We start from the raw sequence: 14884 nt of genomic DNA, 5'->3' as shown, positions 1-14884 counted from the left end.
TGGGGCACAGATGTATTTCTTTAGCCTATGCCTCAGGCCCTGCCACAGATCTCCCGCTGGAAGTGGATGGCTTGGGGCTGAGCCACGGCCTGTGATGTATATGTTTCCAGCAACATTATAGTGAGGTACTTGGTCTGAACTGTGGGCTCAGAGGAGGGAAGGGAGCCTGGTAAAAAGTGAATGAGGGGTTGTGCCCATGCCCTCCCACCTCCCCTTCCATGAGCTTCTCCACTTCCTCACCCTGGTGACCACAGTCCCAGGCCCCTCTCTGCCCAAGGGTGGTGCTGATGCTGGTGCTGGCCTTCTCCCTGGGCACAACTTACCTACATGTCTCGGTGGGCAGAAAGCTCAGCTGGAAGGTCTCTGCCAATCTAACTCACTCAAACAACAGCGAGATGTGCTATGCTGCTGCTGCTAAGTCGCTTCAGTCGTGTCCGACTCTGTGAGACCACGTAGATGGCAGCCCAGCAGGCTTCCCGTCCCTGGGATTCTCCAGGCAAGAACACTGGAGTGGGTTGCCATTTCCTTCTCCAATGCATGAGAGTGAAAAGTGAAAGTGAAGTCGCTCAGTCGTGTCCGACTCTAGCGACCCCATGGACTGCAGCCTACCAGGCTCCTCCGTCCATGGGATTTTCTAGGCAAAAGTACTGGAGTGGGGGTGCCATTGCTTTCTCTGAGATGTGCTATACCACCAGGCAATAACCACTGGAGCAGCTGTAAACTAAGTGATCAAGCCCACCTGCTCCAGGGAGGGGTCTGACTGGAAGGAGTAAGTCCCACGCATGTTCTTTTCTGACCCTGAGGTCTGTGACTGTCCCAACCCTCGTGCTCTGTCCACCTGACCTCATGCTATGAGCCCCAGAAGGAAGTCAACGTGAGAATATGGGGGAAGGGCGGACCCAAGTGCTCCCCATTGCTCAGGTGCAGTCACCCCTAACTCCCCACAAGTAACCCAGGTTTGGGGGGGGGGTCTCCTGTTTCTAAGATGGGCAGCCATGCCCCCGGAGCCACCTTCCCATTTTCACTCATCCACACCCTCAGCAGTTGGCAGACATCACAGAATCACAAGGTAGGATCCAGTGCCTCCTCCAGCGACTCCAACATTTTGAGATGTCCTGTCCTGAGGTTTGGTGAACTGCATCCTCCCCTTCTATGTTTTGGGAACGTGGCAACACCCCTTGAATAAAGGAGATCCAACCCTTCCTTTGGCTCACTCAATGCCTTACAGAATCTGGACCAGTCTCTACTTCCATTACTCCCTGATTCACATCTTTCTGCCTCAAGGGGCATTATCCCTGACGGCTTTTATTCACACACAGAGATGCCCAGGCACCGACTTTGAATGTGCATCATACCCTCTTTTGTGAAATAAAACCATGGTCTTTCAGGAAGGGAGTCAGGCAGAACCTACCCTCACTTCACTCAAATACAAATGTGTCTCTCTGAGTCGCAGGCTGGCACAGCCCTGGGGTCTTGGCTGAGAGAAGGAAGTCCTCCCCAAACTTCAGGGCGGGGGGCAGAGCGGGGGTGGAATTGAACATGGATTTCAGACTTAGTCTTGTGTGCCCTAACAAGTAGTCTGGGAGACTGAGCTGGGACACTCTGGGAAGTATCATTTGCAGGAAAATCTATGTCATGGGGCCGGTGGAACAGTATTTGATGGAGACCCTGTAAGAACACAGACTTACCAACCATACTTGTCATAGAGCCTGACGGGCCTGTTTCCACTCAAGGGCAGAGAGACATCCAGGCTGCAGGAGTGTAGGCTGGTCAGCTGGCTAGGGCAGGGAGGCCATGAAAGCTCCAAGGACTGGACCATCCATCTCTAGCTGTCAGGGTGCACTCTGCCCCAGATTGGCACCAGACGCCTCTCCTGACTTCCAGCTCGGCAACTAACCTGAGCTTTTCTCCTGTGTTCCCCCTACCTTCGCTCCTGCTCCCCAGTTCACTGGGTCCAAGATTCATCCTCATGCCCTTTACTGAACCCGAGGAAGGGGAAGCGAAAGTTTTGGTGCCTGAGTCTCGGGGATGAGTGCTAAAGAGGAGAGGGGGAGAGTATGCAGGTTCCTGCTGCAAGGTGGCACCAGGGGGTGGGGTAGGGACTCCACTGAGAGGGGAGGGCCCGGGAAGGGGGAAGATGAGCACACCTGTGCCTGTTACCACCTGCTTAAGTAAACATGCAGGCAAGGTCATCGATGGCAAGCCAGGGGAGGGATCGAGGGTGCTCTGACAGGAAGGCAGAGTGGTCAGGGTAAGCAGGACAATGAGTGCAGTGAGGGAAGGGTGAAAGACTGGAGCTCTGTAAGGGGGTCACGAGTTCCTTCTGACAGGGAGGCAGAATGGCAGCAATGAATGGAAACTGCTAAACCCCAGAGGAGGGTGTTTAGAGAACTAGAAGAGGGCCTTCAGGGAAAAGGGAGGACGTGCCAATGTGGCCAGACAGAGCCCACACAGATGGGCGCGCTCCGCTGGCCTGACGGCCTGGATGGTAGCAGAGGCTGACCCAGAGTCCCCACCACGGATTCCAGAGGTACTGTTCTGGAAAATGTTCTGATGTGGAACAGCTCCCCACCAGGCCTGTCCCACTCCCTTAACCCCTACCCCCCAGAGAGAGGGCAGAACACAGAATAGGAGAAGTCCTTTAATCAGAAACTGCTGTGGCAAAACCAATGCAATATTGTAAAGTAAAATAAATTAATTAATTAAAAAAAAAACACAACTGCTGTGAGACTGGGGCAGAGAGGGGGCAAAACAAGGGGCAGAGGACGCTCTGGTGGAGGCAGAACAAGAGGCAACAGGCTTGGCCACAGCTTGCCGGCCCCGGAGGTAACAGCTGCTCCTCTTGCAGGAAGATACTGGGCTCAACCTGTGAAACAGCAGTCAGGGAAGAGCCTCAAGCCAGGGCCAGCCCACAGCCCTGCTCAACAGCCAACGTTGTGGGGAGGGGTATGGAACGTGTAACACTCACTTCAAGGGATCCGGAACTTCTCAGCCAGGTACTGCAAGGAGGCTGCAACAGGGAGAGGCATAAACAGGTGCTCCAGACAGACGGACATAGAAGCCTGTCCCCCTGTCCCCGTGGGGAACCACCTAGCCCTGCAACCTGAAACCCACGTACCCCCAGCCCTGATGCAAAGAAAGAGCTCTGGGCCCGATCGGGCCCCACTACCGGAATTAAACGTGGAGCCATTTCCTAAAAGGAAATAAAATGTGCCAGCAGCCCTCAAGCTTGGGGCCACGCCCAAACCATTCAAAAATTGTCTCGCAAAATATCCAACAAGAACCTTAGAGGCCACACCAGATCACCAAGGCATCTCTACAAGTCCTATCAGAAGGAACTCTCTAGGACTCGAATGGCTGGCAGAGTGTGCACGCAGTCCACACAGTACGTTGTTACTTGTCCGCACGCCCAGCCCAACATGCATCGCACGCTCCAGGGGCAGGCTTGCTAGGTTCTCCTCCCCACAGGAATGCTGCTCCCTGCGAGGCCCCCTGCACTTGCAGCCCACCCCACCCCAAGGGCCCACCCCGCTTCTGCACTAAGAACCCGCCGCTCTCTGTCCCTGGTTCCTCATACCAAGTTGCTTCTTAAGGTCGTCTATTTCTTTCTCTAGCACCAGACACTAGGCCAGCAGACACAGGAGGAAGAGAAATGGTTAGTATACACCCGGCTCCCCTCTCCTCCTCCTCCTCTCCTCTCCCCCGGGCCCTCCATCCCAAAGCCAGGTATCCAGACTGGCAAGGGAAAGACTTTCCTCAGTGGAAAGGAGGTGGGCTCCCTCCCTGGGGTATGGGATGGGGCCAGGGGGCAGGCGGGGAGGGGGCCCACACATGTCAGTTGTACTTGGACCCAGATCCCACCATGGGGTTTGGGTGTGCATTTCCAGGAGTCAGAAGAAGCATTACCCGAGGACAGCCGTGCCTTCCGGGTGGCTGCTGCTGCCTTTTCGGTCTTGGGTGATGGTCAGCTGGTTTCTGGTCACCTGACAGGGAAATGACACACAATCCAGCTTCCCAGGCTCCCAGTGAGGTGGAAAGGGCCAAGCAGGGTCTAACGCGAGGTGAGGCAGTACCACCCTCTGCTAGCATCAAGCCTCCCCTGCTCTGCCCGGCAGGCAGCCCAAACCTTTTCTCTGGACCTGCCCCTCCTATTCCGCAGGGGCAGCCATTTCACCACGATGGTCGCCAAAGACTGTGGTTCTGGGTTCGAGCCTCCCAGAGCGGCAGCCACAGCCAGCACCTGGGAGAGCAATGTGGGCGAACAGCACTTCACAGAAAAGGCTATTAGCCTGCAGGTCTACGCCCAGAGTAGCTGTTGGGGCACTGCCACCAATCACCCCTGCCAAACAAATCCCACACAGAAGGTGATGGGGCCAGGGCCAGCCCTGTTGACACCCTGTTTCCCATGGGAGAAGTGGCCTGAGAGCAAGGCTGAGCCCTCAGAAAAGAGAGAGTGAGTCAGAGACAGAGGTTTCTGCCCTCACCCCTGGTCTCCACCCCCCAAATCAAAACCCAGGACACTCACCTGAGGGGCCAGGCCCTCCGGGCATGACTTCTCCCTTGTTCATGGCCATGCGCTCTGAGTTTCCTGAATCCTGCCCGCCTCTGATGCTGAGGTTGGCGGTGCTGGGTTCTCCATGATGCACCCGTGGACAAGATGGCCACGGCCTGTCAGTGGTCAGCTAAAAACAAAGATTTCTCACTGATCTGGAGTAAGGACGTGTGTGTGTGTATGTGTGTGTGTGTGTGTGTGTGTGTGTGTGTGTGTGCACGCACGCACGCGCACACGTGTGTGTACCAGTGCATTTATGTGTCTTTGTCTGTGTGTGAGAGAGCTCGTATGAGTCAAGACCGAGCTGAGGCAGGGAATTGGAAAGAGAATTGAAAGGCTGATCTCTTTAGCACATTCTCCGTCAGTCAGCCCCAGGCCAGCAGGCAGAGCTGAGCAGGGGACAACAGTGTGGCACTGAGAAAGCCCGGGGTCCCTGCAAGGAAGGTTTGGGGAACAGCCAGGAAGCAGGATTCAGGAAAGTGATGCGTCTCAACACCGAAGCTCTGTGAAGCTTTTAAGGGGTCCCCTCAAATCAATTCCCTTCCACGCCAGCCCCAGCCTCGTGGAGGAGGCTGGAAAACAGGCCACGGGTGGAGAACCGAGCCCAGCACAGCCAAAGTGCTACCTTAACGTTTGTCCCTAGTAAAAGGACCCCAATCTGGCATCCTAATGACCCCGTGACTGAGGGTCACCCAGTGATGACCCCTGAGGAATGGAGAGAGGGGAGCACGGGGTGAAGACGTGTGTCCTGGGGAGGGTGGGAGGGGAAGAGTGGGGAGAGAGGAGGGGCCTGGCCTACTCACTTGGCCCTTTGTGGCTGGGTCTCTATTTGGGTCGTTGTCTTCTCCTGACACCGCCGTTGCTGCCACCGACTCCCGGGCCCGCCTAGCCACGGATTTCTTCCTGGCGCCGGTGTGCTTGGACTCTTTGGCTCCCCCAGGGACCAAGGCATACTTCTGGGACCTCCCAGGCAGCGGGATGCCGGAGATTGGGGGTAAGGTGGCCGGAGCCAGGGGAGTGGCCGAACTTCCCCGTCCCCAGGAAGGGAAGGTTCTCCCCAGGGCAGGTTTGGAGACGGCCCCAAGGGATTTCTTCTCCTGGACCCTCTTCCTCCTAGGACTGGGCCGCGGCAGCCTGCCTGTAGCGGCAGCTGCAGTAGCTGCTGCTGCTGCTACTCCCGGGTAGCTGGGCAGGCTGCCCCCCTTCCCCCCGAGTACGCTCTGCATTTTCTTAGGAGGTGAGATGTCCTCCTGCTCTGCATCGCCCTGCTTGCCCTGCCTTTCCACAACCGAAATCAATCCTCGCGGAGCCGAGGACAGGCAAATGCCTGGCAAGTTAGGGAGATTCTCCCTGCCTTGGACTTTCGAGTGTCTGGGTGTGTCCCCAGGATCCTTGGGGCTGTTCAGCTTGGCCTGGCCTCCGTCTTTGGGATAAATGCTCACCCTCATAGGCTGTATCTCACTGCACTCATCAGAGGACTCGGAGTCGGAGAACAGCCTGGCTGGGCTTACTGAGGGGGGCCACGGGCGATCCACAGCCACGTTCAACCTACTCTTAGTGCTTCTCTTAGGGTTCCCCCAGACCCGGCCCGTCCTGGGCCTGCCGACCCGGAGAGGGCTGGCCTCAGCCCGTGCCGCTTCCCCACACCTCTGGGCGGCTGCGCCTCGACTGCCGAGACACGCCTCCACGTCCAGCAAGGCAGACACGTGGCCGACCGCCTGGCTCTCCGGGGACATGTGTCTGAGGATGCCCCGCAAGTCCAGGTCGGCCAGCTGCCGCACGATGGCCTGCAATGACTCGTCAGATAGCTGCAGGGCGTACCCTGTGTCGTCGGCCGGGGAGCCAGGTCGGCCTTCGCAGCCCAACAGCACCGGCCCTCCCGCTTCCAGCACCTCCCGCTCTGACTCGAAGCCCTCAGGGTCTGGGAAGCCATCCCCGCCCTCACCCTCGCCGCTTCGCGGTGCCCCCGGCTCGGGGCCGGGGTCGGGGCCGGGTCCCCGCGGGGCTGTGGAGCCGGCCTCAAGGCCGCTGGTCTGCTCCCCGCACTCTGAGCCAAAATCCGGTCCGCAAACAAGCTCCTTATCATCCGAGGAGCTCATGTCGCGATCTGGGTGGCCTCCGGACCTGGGGCGGTGACGGTTTATCAACCGGGTCGCGGTGGCGGCTGTGATGGCGGTCGGGGCAGCTGCGGCGGGTGGCGTCTGGAGGTGCCGTCAAGCACCACAGGCACCGCACGCGAGAGGTGGTCGCAAACGACGCGAGGCTTTCAGCGTGCCAGCGCTGCCGCCTCCTCATTGGTCTGGTTCCCGCCAACCAGCACGCGCCTTGTTTGCCCGCCCCCTCGAGGTGTAACCAATGGGGTCGAGGGCCTCCTCTGGTTTGTTGCCAAGCCCAAAAGCCATGCCGGCAGTTGGCGAGTTGGCTGGTGAAGGTCATGCTGCGAGTGTATCTCTGTCAAGCCTCTCGTCCCACCTCCTCCTGTCCCACCTCCCCTTTCCGGTTAGAGTCACAGCCCTGAGTTCTGACTGTGTACAAAGTGGGTGGAGCGGGAGGCTGAGGCGGGGTTGGGGCGGGTAGTGAGGGTGCTGGGCGCCTAGCACGTGCTGAAAGCATTTGCCAGCCTTCCTTCCACCACAAGGCTTATGACCCAATGGGAGAATGGGCAGAGGAATCCCGCACTCAGTGATGAGTGGTCGGCGTACTTCTCCCTAAGAGGCCAGAGGACAAAGGGATCGTGGTTTTGTTCTGTAACATCTCTGCCTCAACTGCTCCATCAAACGTTCTTGGCAGGCAGATTTGGGGGACAGACTGGGGTTGACCTCACTCCCTCAGCTCTTTCCCCACTCTGAGGCAATTCAAAGAAGAGAGAGTCTCAGTCAGTGTCCAGTTACACCCGCAAAGATGCTCACCCCTGCTGATCCTGGAGATGTAAACTAAAACCACGGATCGGGCTTCACACACTAGGATGACAAGCTTCCAAGTGCTTAACCATTCTGAGAGTGGGAGAGTTTAGGAGCAAACCTCTGTGGCGGTGGTGCAAGAAATCCATTTGGGAGGTGATTTGGCAGAATCTATGAAAAGCAACTTACACAGCAGAGACCCCGTGCCCTGCACTCTTCTAAGTGCTGTACGTAAATAGTAATGCTTCCTTGTGACACTCCTAGGACTATAGTACTAATGATTACCAGCCTCTTACAGGTGAGGAAACAGGTACTGAGAGGTTCGGCCACTGGCCCATGGTCTTTTGGCCCATGGGGATAAGTGGTAGAATTGAAGCCAAGCAATCTGACTCCAGAGTCCTTGCTTTGATCCAAAGATCTAAAAAAGCTATTTTTTCCCCCTCTCTCAGGAAGTCCACTGCCTGGCACATCTTCTAAAATTGAGGGTTTATTTCTAAGATGTCTGTTTTACTCCATTGGTCTATGTGTTAATATGGCAGTAACGCACAGTTTTGATTACTGTAGCTTTGTAATGTTTTGAAATCAACAAGTGTGAGTTCTCTACTTTTTCTTTGTCCAAATTGCTTTGCTTATTAAGGATCACTTTAGATTCTACTTAAGTTTTAGGACAAGTTTTTCTATTTCGGTAAAGCATGCTATTGGGATTTTGATAGGGTTTGCAGTGTGTAGATCACTCTGGGTCGTGTGTTAGAAGAACAGATCAAGTGGAGTGTGTGTGTGTGTGTGTGTGTGTGTGTGTGTGTGTAAAAGAATTGACTCATTCAATTATAGAGGCTGGTAAGTCCCAAGATCTAGAGGGTGAGTTGGCTAGCTGGAGACCCAGAAGTGCCAGTGGTTTAGCTCTAGTCCAGGTTAGAAGGCCTAAGAACCAAACCAGTAGAGCTGATATTTCAGTTTGGGTCTAAAGGCAGGAAAAGAAGCTGATGTCCCAGGTTGCCTTTTTGTTTTATTATGACTATCAGCTGATTAGGTAAAGCCCACCCACATTATCGGTGTGTGTGTGGGGGAATCTGTTTTACCCAGTTGACTGATTTAAATGTTAATCTCATGAAAAAGCACCCTACAGAAACACCCAGAATAATGTTTGACTAAATATCTAGGCACTCTGTGGGACCAGTCAAGCTGACACATAAAATTAACCACCTCAGATAGTTTGGACTTCTTAACAATATTTAGTATTCCAGTCTGTGCAGACAGATGCCTTTCCATTTATTTGTCTTTTTCAGTTTCTTTCAGCAATGTTTTGTAGTTTGCAGTGTACAAGTTTTTTGGCTCCTTGCTTGAGTCTATTCCTCAGTATTTTATCCTTTTTTGCTGCTAATGTCAATGGAATTGTTTTCTTAATTTCCTTTTCAAATTGTTCTTTGTTAGTGTATAGTAATACAACTGAATTTTGCTTTTGGATTTTGTGTCCTACAACTTTGTTGAATTTGTTTAGTAGTTCTACCAGTTGTGTGCACGTGTGTGTGTGTGGGCGCGTGTAATCTTTTGAGTTTTGCATGTACAAAATCATGCTCTCTTCAGTAGAGCTAATTTTACTTCTTTCTGATTTGGATGCCTTTTATTTCTTTTGCTTTCCTAACAGCTCTGGCTATGACTTCCAGTTGTTGAATACTAACATAATGGTGAGAGCAGGCTTCCTTGCCTTGTTCCTTACCTTAGAAGAAGAGATTTCAGTTTTTCACCACTGAGGATGATGTTAGTTGTGGCCTTTATTATGTTGAGGTAATTTCTTTCTACTCCTAGTTCTTTGACTGTTTTTTTCTCATGGAGTGATGAATTTTTTATGCATCTATAGAGATGATCATGTGATTTTTGTCCTTCATTCTGTTAATGTGTTTTATTACATTGATTGATTTTTACATGCAACCAAGGGATAAATCCCTTTTGACCATGGTACATGGTCCTTCTAATGTGCCATTGAATTGTTTTGCTAGTATTTTGTTGAGGATTTTTGCATCTGCATTTGTCCGGGAAAGTGGCCTGTAGTGTTCTTTTCTTTTGGTGCCTTTGATATCAGGATAATGCTGGCCTCATAAAATGAGTTTGAAGTGTTCCCTCTTCTTCAATTTTTTGGAAGCATTTGAGAAAGATTGGTATTAATTCTTTAAATGTTTGGTGGAATTCTCCAGTGACGCTATCAGTTCCTGATTTTGTGTGTGTGGGGGGTTGTGGGGGAGAGGTTTGTCATTACCAATTCAATCTCATTATTGGTCTATTGGGTTTTCTGTTTCTCCTTGATTCAGTTCTGGTAGATTGTGTGTTTCTAGGAATTTATTCATTTCTTCTAGGTTGTCCAATTTCTTGCCACAATTGTTCATAATATTCTTGTGTAATCCTGTTTGTTATTGTCGCATTGGTTATAATATCCCCTCTTTTATTTATGATTTTAGTAATTTTACTCTTTTTCTCTTAGTTAATCTAGGTAAGTATTTTAAAAAAAATTCTTTGTGTATAAAGAAGTTTGCTCACAACAGTGTTGTTTATAAGGGCAAAAAACCCTGACTGCTACTTACATTTTCATCACAAAAGCTACTAATATCTGTTGAAACTTTACTATGTGCTAGGCCCTCTACATGCATTATGTCATTTAATTCTCACAACAGCCATGTGAGGTAGACACTAATCTTATCCCTATTTTATATACAAGGCACAAACTTGTGATAAATTGTCCAAAGTCAAAGATCTAGTAGGTGGTGCAATCAGGATTTAAAGTCTGGTCTTTGGGTTTATATAGATACAAATCTGTGTTATACAACTATTCGAAAAGGAAGCATGTTGCAATAAAAGATATACTGCACTGTTCTAAGCAAGAATTCAAGAAATCTGCAAGTGCCTAAAAACGTTGTATTGAAACATGAATGTCCAGGATGGGTTTCTGGCAACCAGTGGGTGCAATGGCTCAGAAACTTTTTTTTTTTTTTTTTCTTTGGTTATGGGCCCTGTGTTAGTCTGTTCGAGTTGCCAAAACCAAATACCACAGGCTGGATGGCTTAAACAAAAGACATTTAGTTTCTCATAGTTCGGGATACCAGAAGTCCAAGATCAAGGTGCCAGCAAGTTCAACTCCTGGTGTAGGCACTCCTCTTGTATTGCAGTTGGCCACCTTCCCTCTGTTTCCTCACATGACATTTCCTCTGTGTGTGTATGGAGACAGAGAGAGCGCGCGCGCGAGAGATCTGGTAACTCCTCCTCTTATAAGGATGTCAGGTCCTTTGGGATTAGGGCCCCACTCTTACACCTCTGGATGTGTTGTGCTTGGTCACTCAGTTGTGTCTGACTCTTGGTGACCCCGTGAACTGTGGCACACCAGGCTCCTCTCTCCATGGGAATTCTCCAGGCAAGAATCCTGGAGTGGGTTGCCATGCCCTCCTCCAGGGGAACTTCCCAACACAGGGATGGAACTCAGGTGTGCCACACTGCAGGTGGGTTCGTTACCATCTAGCCACCAGGGAAGCCCAAGAATACTAGATTGGGTAGCGTATCCCTTCTCCAGGGGTACTTCCCGACACGGGAATCAAAACCTATATTGCAGGCAGCTTCTTTACCAGCTCCCTCAGTTAACCCTAATTACCTCTCTAAAGGCTCCATCTCCAAATTCAGACACATTGAGGGTTAGGGCTTTAAGATAGGCATTTGAGGGCCACACAATTCAGCCCATAATAGGACTCCTTTGAGAATCTATTGAAAGCTCTATACACCCTCCCAAGAAGACTGTATACATTGCCTCCCACAACTCTGCACACAATTTCAGGAAGTTCTTGGAATCCAGGTTGAGAGCCACTGTTCTAGGTCACCTTCCTCTTTTCCCAGGTGGAGAAACAAGAGCTTCAGAAAGGGGAAGTGCTTTTCGTCAGGTTAGGAGAGAGGTAGGTCTCCTGATTGCTCATCAAGTGCTTTTACTCTGCCTTATGTTAGGCCTGTTAGGTCAACAATCCACGGTGACCCCAAAACACTAGCGATTCTGTGGGTGCAGTGAGGGGGAGTGCTTCACCTGGGATGCTCAAGTGAGTGAACAAGGCTCTAGCTATAACTGACAGTAAATGGGACCGGTTTCATTGTTTCAAATTAGTCAGGAGGTTGGGAAGAAGCTGCCCCAGCTTCAACATACATCCACAAGAGTTCTGAGTGTGAGGCGATGCAGGTGCTTCTGTCCTAACAAACAGCCAAGTGGGGACTGAACAGGTAGAGTTGAACTGCCTGCTGGCCTGGACATGGCACTGTCCCTCTCCTCTCAGATTCCTATTTGTACACCCCTCAGGAGTAGACCTGTTAGATTTCTACATGAGATTATCTAGCTCTAATATTCTGTACGTCTGTGATTCTGGGGCAGGAACCATGTGGGACAAATCAGCTGAGGCATGTGGGTCCTAGTTCAGTTCAGTTCAGTCGCTCAGTCGCGTCCCACTCTTTGCGACCCCATGAATTGCACGGCGCCAGGCCTCCCTGTCCATCCCCAACTCCCGGAGCTTACCCAAACTCATGTCCATCGAGTCGGTGATGCCATCCAGCCCTCTCATCCTCTGTCGTCCCATTCTCCTCCCGCCCCCAATCCCTCCCAGCATCAGAGTCTTTTCCAACGAGTCAACTCTTCGCATGAGGTGGCCAAAGTATTAGAGTTTCAGCTTTAGCATCCGTCCTTCCAAAGAACACCCAGGACTGATCTCCTTTAGAATGGCCCTAGAATCATGGGCAAAACAATTTTTTTTTCAAAATGTCTTCTGATGGTGTCCAAGAATTAGCAATAAAACACATGTAGTTTAAAGAGATGAAAAATCCCGAATAAGCACAAGACCCTTTACACGCTCAGTCATTTAAGGTAAAGTCTCAACAGAAATGTTTCCTCAATTTCTGTTTCAGGTCTATCCTTAAAAAGGGAGGCAAATTATAATAGCTGGAATTCTGAACAACAAGGTTAGAGGGTGGAACAGTATTTATAATGGGAAAAGTTATGTTATCTTTAGGCAGAGGGGTGGCCCCAGAAAATGACTCTTGTTTCATTTCATCAATCAACGAGCATTTACAAAACAAGACATTCTTCCTATTGACCCTATCAATGCCACAAACCAGTGTGGAGCCTTCACTTGGGCCACAAGCCTAGAAACAAAAGCAGGGGCACTCACTGCGGGGTGGAGGCTAACATTTCTGGAAAATTCTTCCAGCTTTGCTCCCTACAAAGAACAAGGGAAGGGCTTGAAGGGCTGTGCACACCCACCTACTGCTTCTGTGCCAGGGGAAGGTGGGAGCACACCCAGTGTAGCACATCAATGGTCTCAGTTTCTGTCTGAGGAGAAAGAGGAAGACTAGAGCTGCTGATGCGGGGAGCAGGGGTGAAGGTTGGCGTTGAGATAGCAGTGTCAAAAGGGCAAGGGAGATGCAGCGCATCCAACCACCAGCACCAGCACCATCCCCATCACCACCATATTGGCACAAATAAGCTCTTCAGTCTCAGGGATTAATAGACGAATCACAAAGAACACGAGGAGCTCCAAAGGCATGGCATCTGGCCCTTCCCAACCAACGGCGTTAACGATACTGCCCTCGCCTGGTCAAATCTGTGTATTACAGCGCAGGCACATTGCTTTGGATTTTTGGCCTTCATTTCTTTTTCTCAGGTTCTTGGTGCTCCACCTCTGAGAGGAAGTGGATGGGGAGGGGAGAAGTCTCTGAGAAATTGTATCCAAATACATCACTTCTGTGAGTTTCAGCACAAGTTCACAATTAAATTCTGAATGATAATGTACTACCTAAATATGGAATATTTATTAAAAACTGAGATTGATATTATAATTATGTAAGCATCACTTTATTTTTTTTCTTTACAAAGGTATGAGTTCTCCAAAATATAGCTATTAATGTAGATGAAATCAGATTTCTAAGCTCAATTAGATATGTTATAAACAAAGAAAGTAACTTTGGTTCTACTTCTGGTTAGAACATAATTACAATATGCTTATACTGGGATGTTATTTCCCCAGGCATTATCTTTTTCCTCAATTATACTGCAATGTAACATAGAGAAGAAGTCACAATATATGTGTGGACTGTAATAATTGATTATCAAGCGTATACCCCCAGGTCACAGAAGAGGATAGTGTTGGCTTCCCCCAAGACTCCTGAAGTTTCCCTGTCTTATCTTAGCCCTATTCCTTATTCAAGGAGAATAGGCACACTCTTCCTTATATACCATCCTTTCTTCCCTTTTCCTCAAAATTTTATAGAGTATATACATGTTCAGTTCAGTTCAGTGGTGTCCAACGCTTTGCGACCCCACGAATCGCACCGCGCCAGGCCTCCCTGTCCATCACCAACTCCCGGAGTTCACTCAAACTCATGTGCATCGAGTTGGTGATGCCATCCAGCCATCTCATCCTCTGTCGTCCCCTTGTCCTCCTGCCCCCAATCCCTCCCAGCATCAGAGTCTTTTCCAGTGAGTCAACTCTTCGCATGAGGTGGCCAAAGTACTGGAGTTTCAGCTTTAGCATCATTCCTTCCAAAGAAATCCCAGGGCTGATCTCCTTCAGAATGGACTGGTTGGATCTCCTTGCAGTCCAAGGGACTCTCAAGAGTCTTTTCCAACACCATAGTTCAAAACCATGAATTCTTCGATGCTCAGCTTTCTTCACAGTCCAACTCTCACATCCATACATGACCACTGGAAAAACCATAGCCCTGACTAGACGGACCTTTGTTGGCAAAGTAATGTCTCTGCTTTTCAATAGGCTATCTAGGTTGGTCATAACTTTCCTTCCACGGAGTAAGTGTCTTTTAATTTCATGGCTGCAGTCACCATCTGCAGTGGTTTTGGAGCCCCCGGAAATAAAGTCTGACACTGTTTCCACTGTTTCCTCATCTATTTGCCATGAAGTGATGGGACCAGATGCCATGATCTTCGTTTTCTGAATGTTGAGCTTTAAGCCAACTTTTTCACTCTCCTCTTTCACTTTCATCAAGAGGCTCTTGAGTTCCTCTTCACTTTCTGCCATAATGGTGGTGTCATCTGCGTATCTGAGGTTATTGATATTTCTCCCAGCAATCTTGATTCCAGCTTGTGTTTCTTCCAGCCCAGCGTTCCTCATGATGTACTCTGCATATAAGTTAAATAAGCAGGGTGACAATATATAGCCTTGACGTACTCCTTTTCCCATTTGGAACCAGTCTGTTGTTCCATGTCCAGTTCTAACTTTTGCTTCCTGACCTGCATATAGGTTTCTCAAGAAGCAGGTCAGGTGGTCTGGTATTCCCATGTCTTTCAGAATTTTCCACAGTTTATTGTGATCCACACGGTCAAAGGCTCCGGCATAGTCAATAAAGCAGAAATGGATGTTTTTCTGGAACTCTCTTGCTTTTTCCATGATCCAGCAGATGTTGG

At 50.3% G+C, this 14884-nt stretch overlaps 1 protein-coding gene across 1 annotated transcript; it reads right to left on the bottom strand.

The window, feature by feature from the left end:
* Positions 1 to 2627: 2627 nt before the first annotated feature.
* On the bottom strand, positions 2628 to 6780 carry LOC129638913 (uncharacterized protein CXorf49 homolog). Its single transcript, XM_055563651.1, has 6 exons — positions 5356 to 6780; positions 4526 to 4682; positions 3907 to 3983; positions 3578 to 3623; positions 2969 to 3010; positions 2628 to 2866 (listed from the first exon to the last, which is right to left on the bottom strand). The coding sequence occupies exons 1-5, from the start codon at positions 6649 to 6651 to the stop codon at positions 2970 to 2972; spliced, it is 1617 nt and encodes a 538-aa protein (XP_055419626.1). The 5' UTR covers positions 6652 to 6780; the 3' UTR covers positions 2628 to 2866; position 2969.
* Between the last annotated feature and the right edge of the window lie 8104 nt (positions 6781 to 14884).

The sequence above is a fragment of the Bubalus kerabau genome, chromosome X (assembly GCF_029407905.1).
Source record: "Bubalus kerabau isolate K-KA32 ecotype Philippines breed swamp buffalo chromosome X, PCC_UOA_SB_1v2, whole genome shotgun sequence".
In the NCBI taxonomy this organism is placed as follows: Eukaryota; Metazoa; Chordata; class Mammalia; order Artiodactyla; family Bovidae; genus Bubalus; species Bubalus kerabau.
Note: the sequence above shows the minus strand (reverse complement) of the source record. Positions and strands in the feature narration are given on the sequence as shown.

Excerpts from the sequence above, each read along its gene's own strand:
- LOC129638913 (XM_055563651.1), bottom strand. The coding sequence starts at position 6,651 with ATGAGCTCCTCGGATGATAAGGAGCTTGTTTGCGGACCGGATTTTGGC. Across the intron at positions 4,683-5,355 it reads ACCCAGCCACAAAGGGCCAA|CTGACCACTGACAGGCCGTG; the intron begins GTGAGTAGGCCA and ends CTTTGTTTTTAG. Across the intron at positions 3,624-3,906 it reads GAAGGCACGGCTGTCCTCGG|TGTCTGGTGCTAGAGAAAGA; the intron begins GTAATGCTTCTT and ends CTGCTGGCCTAG.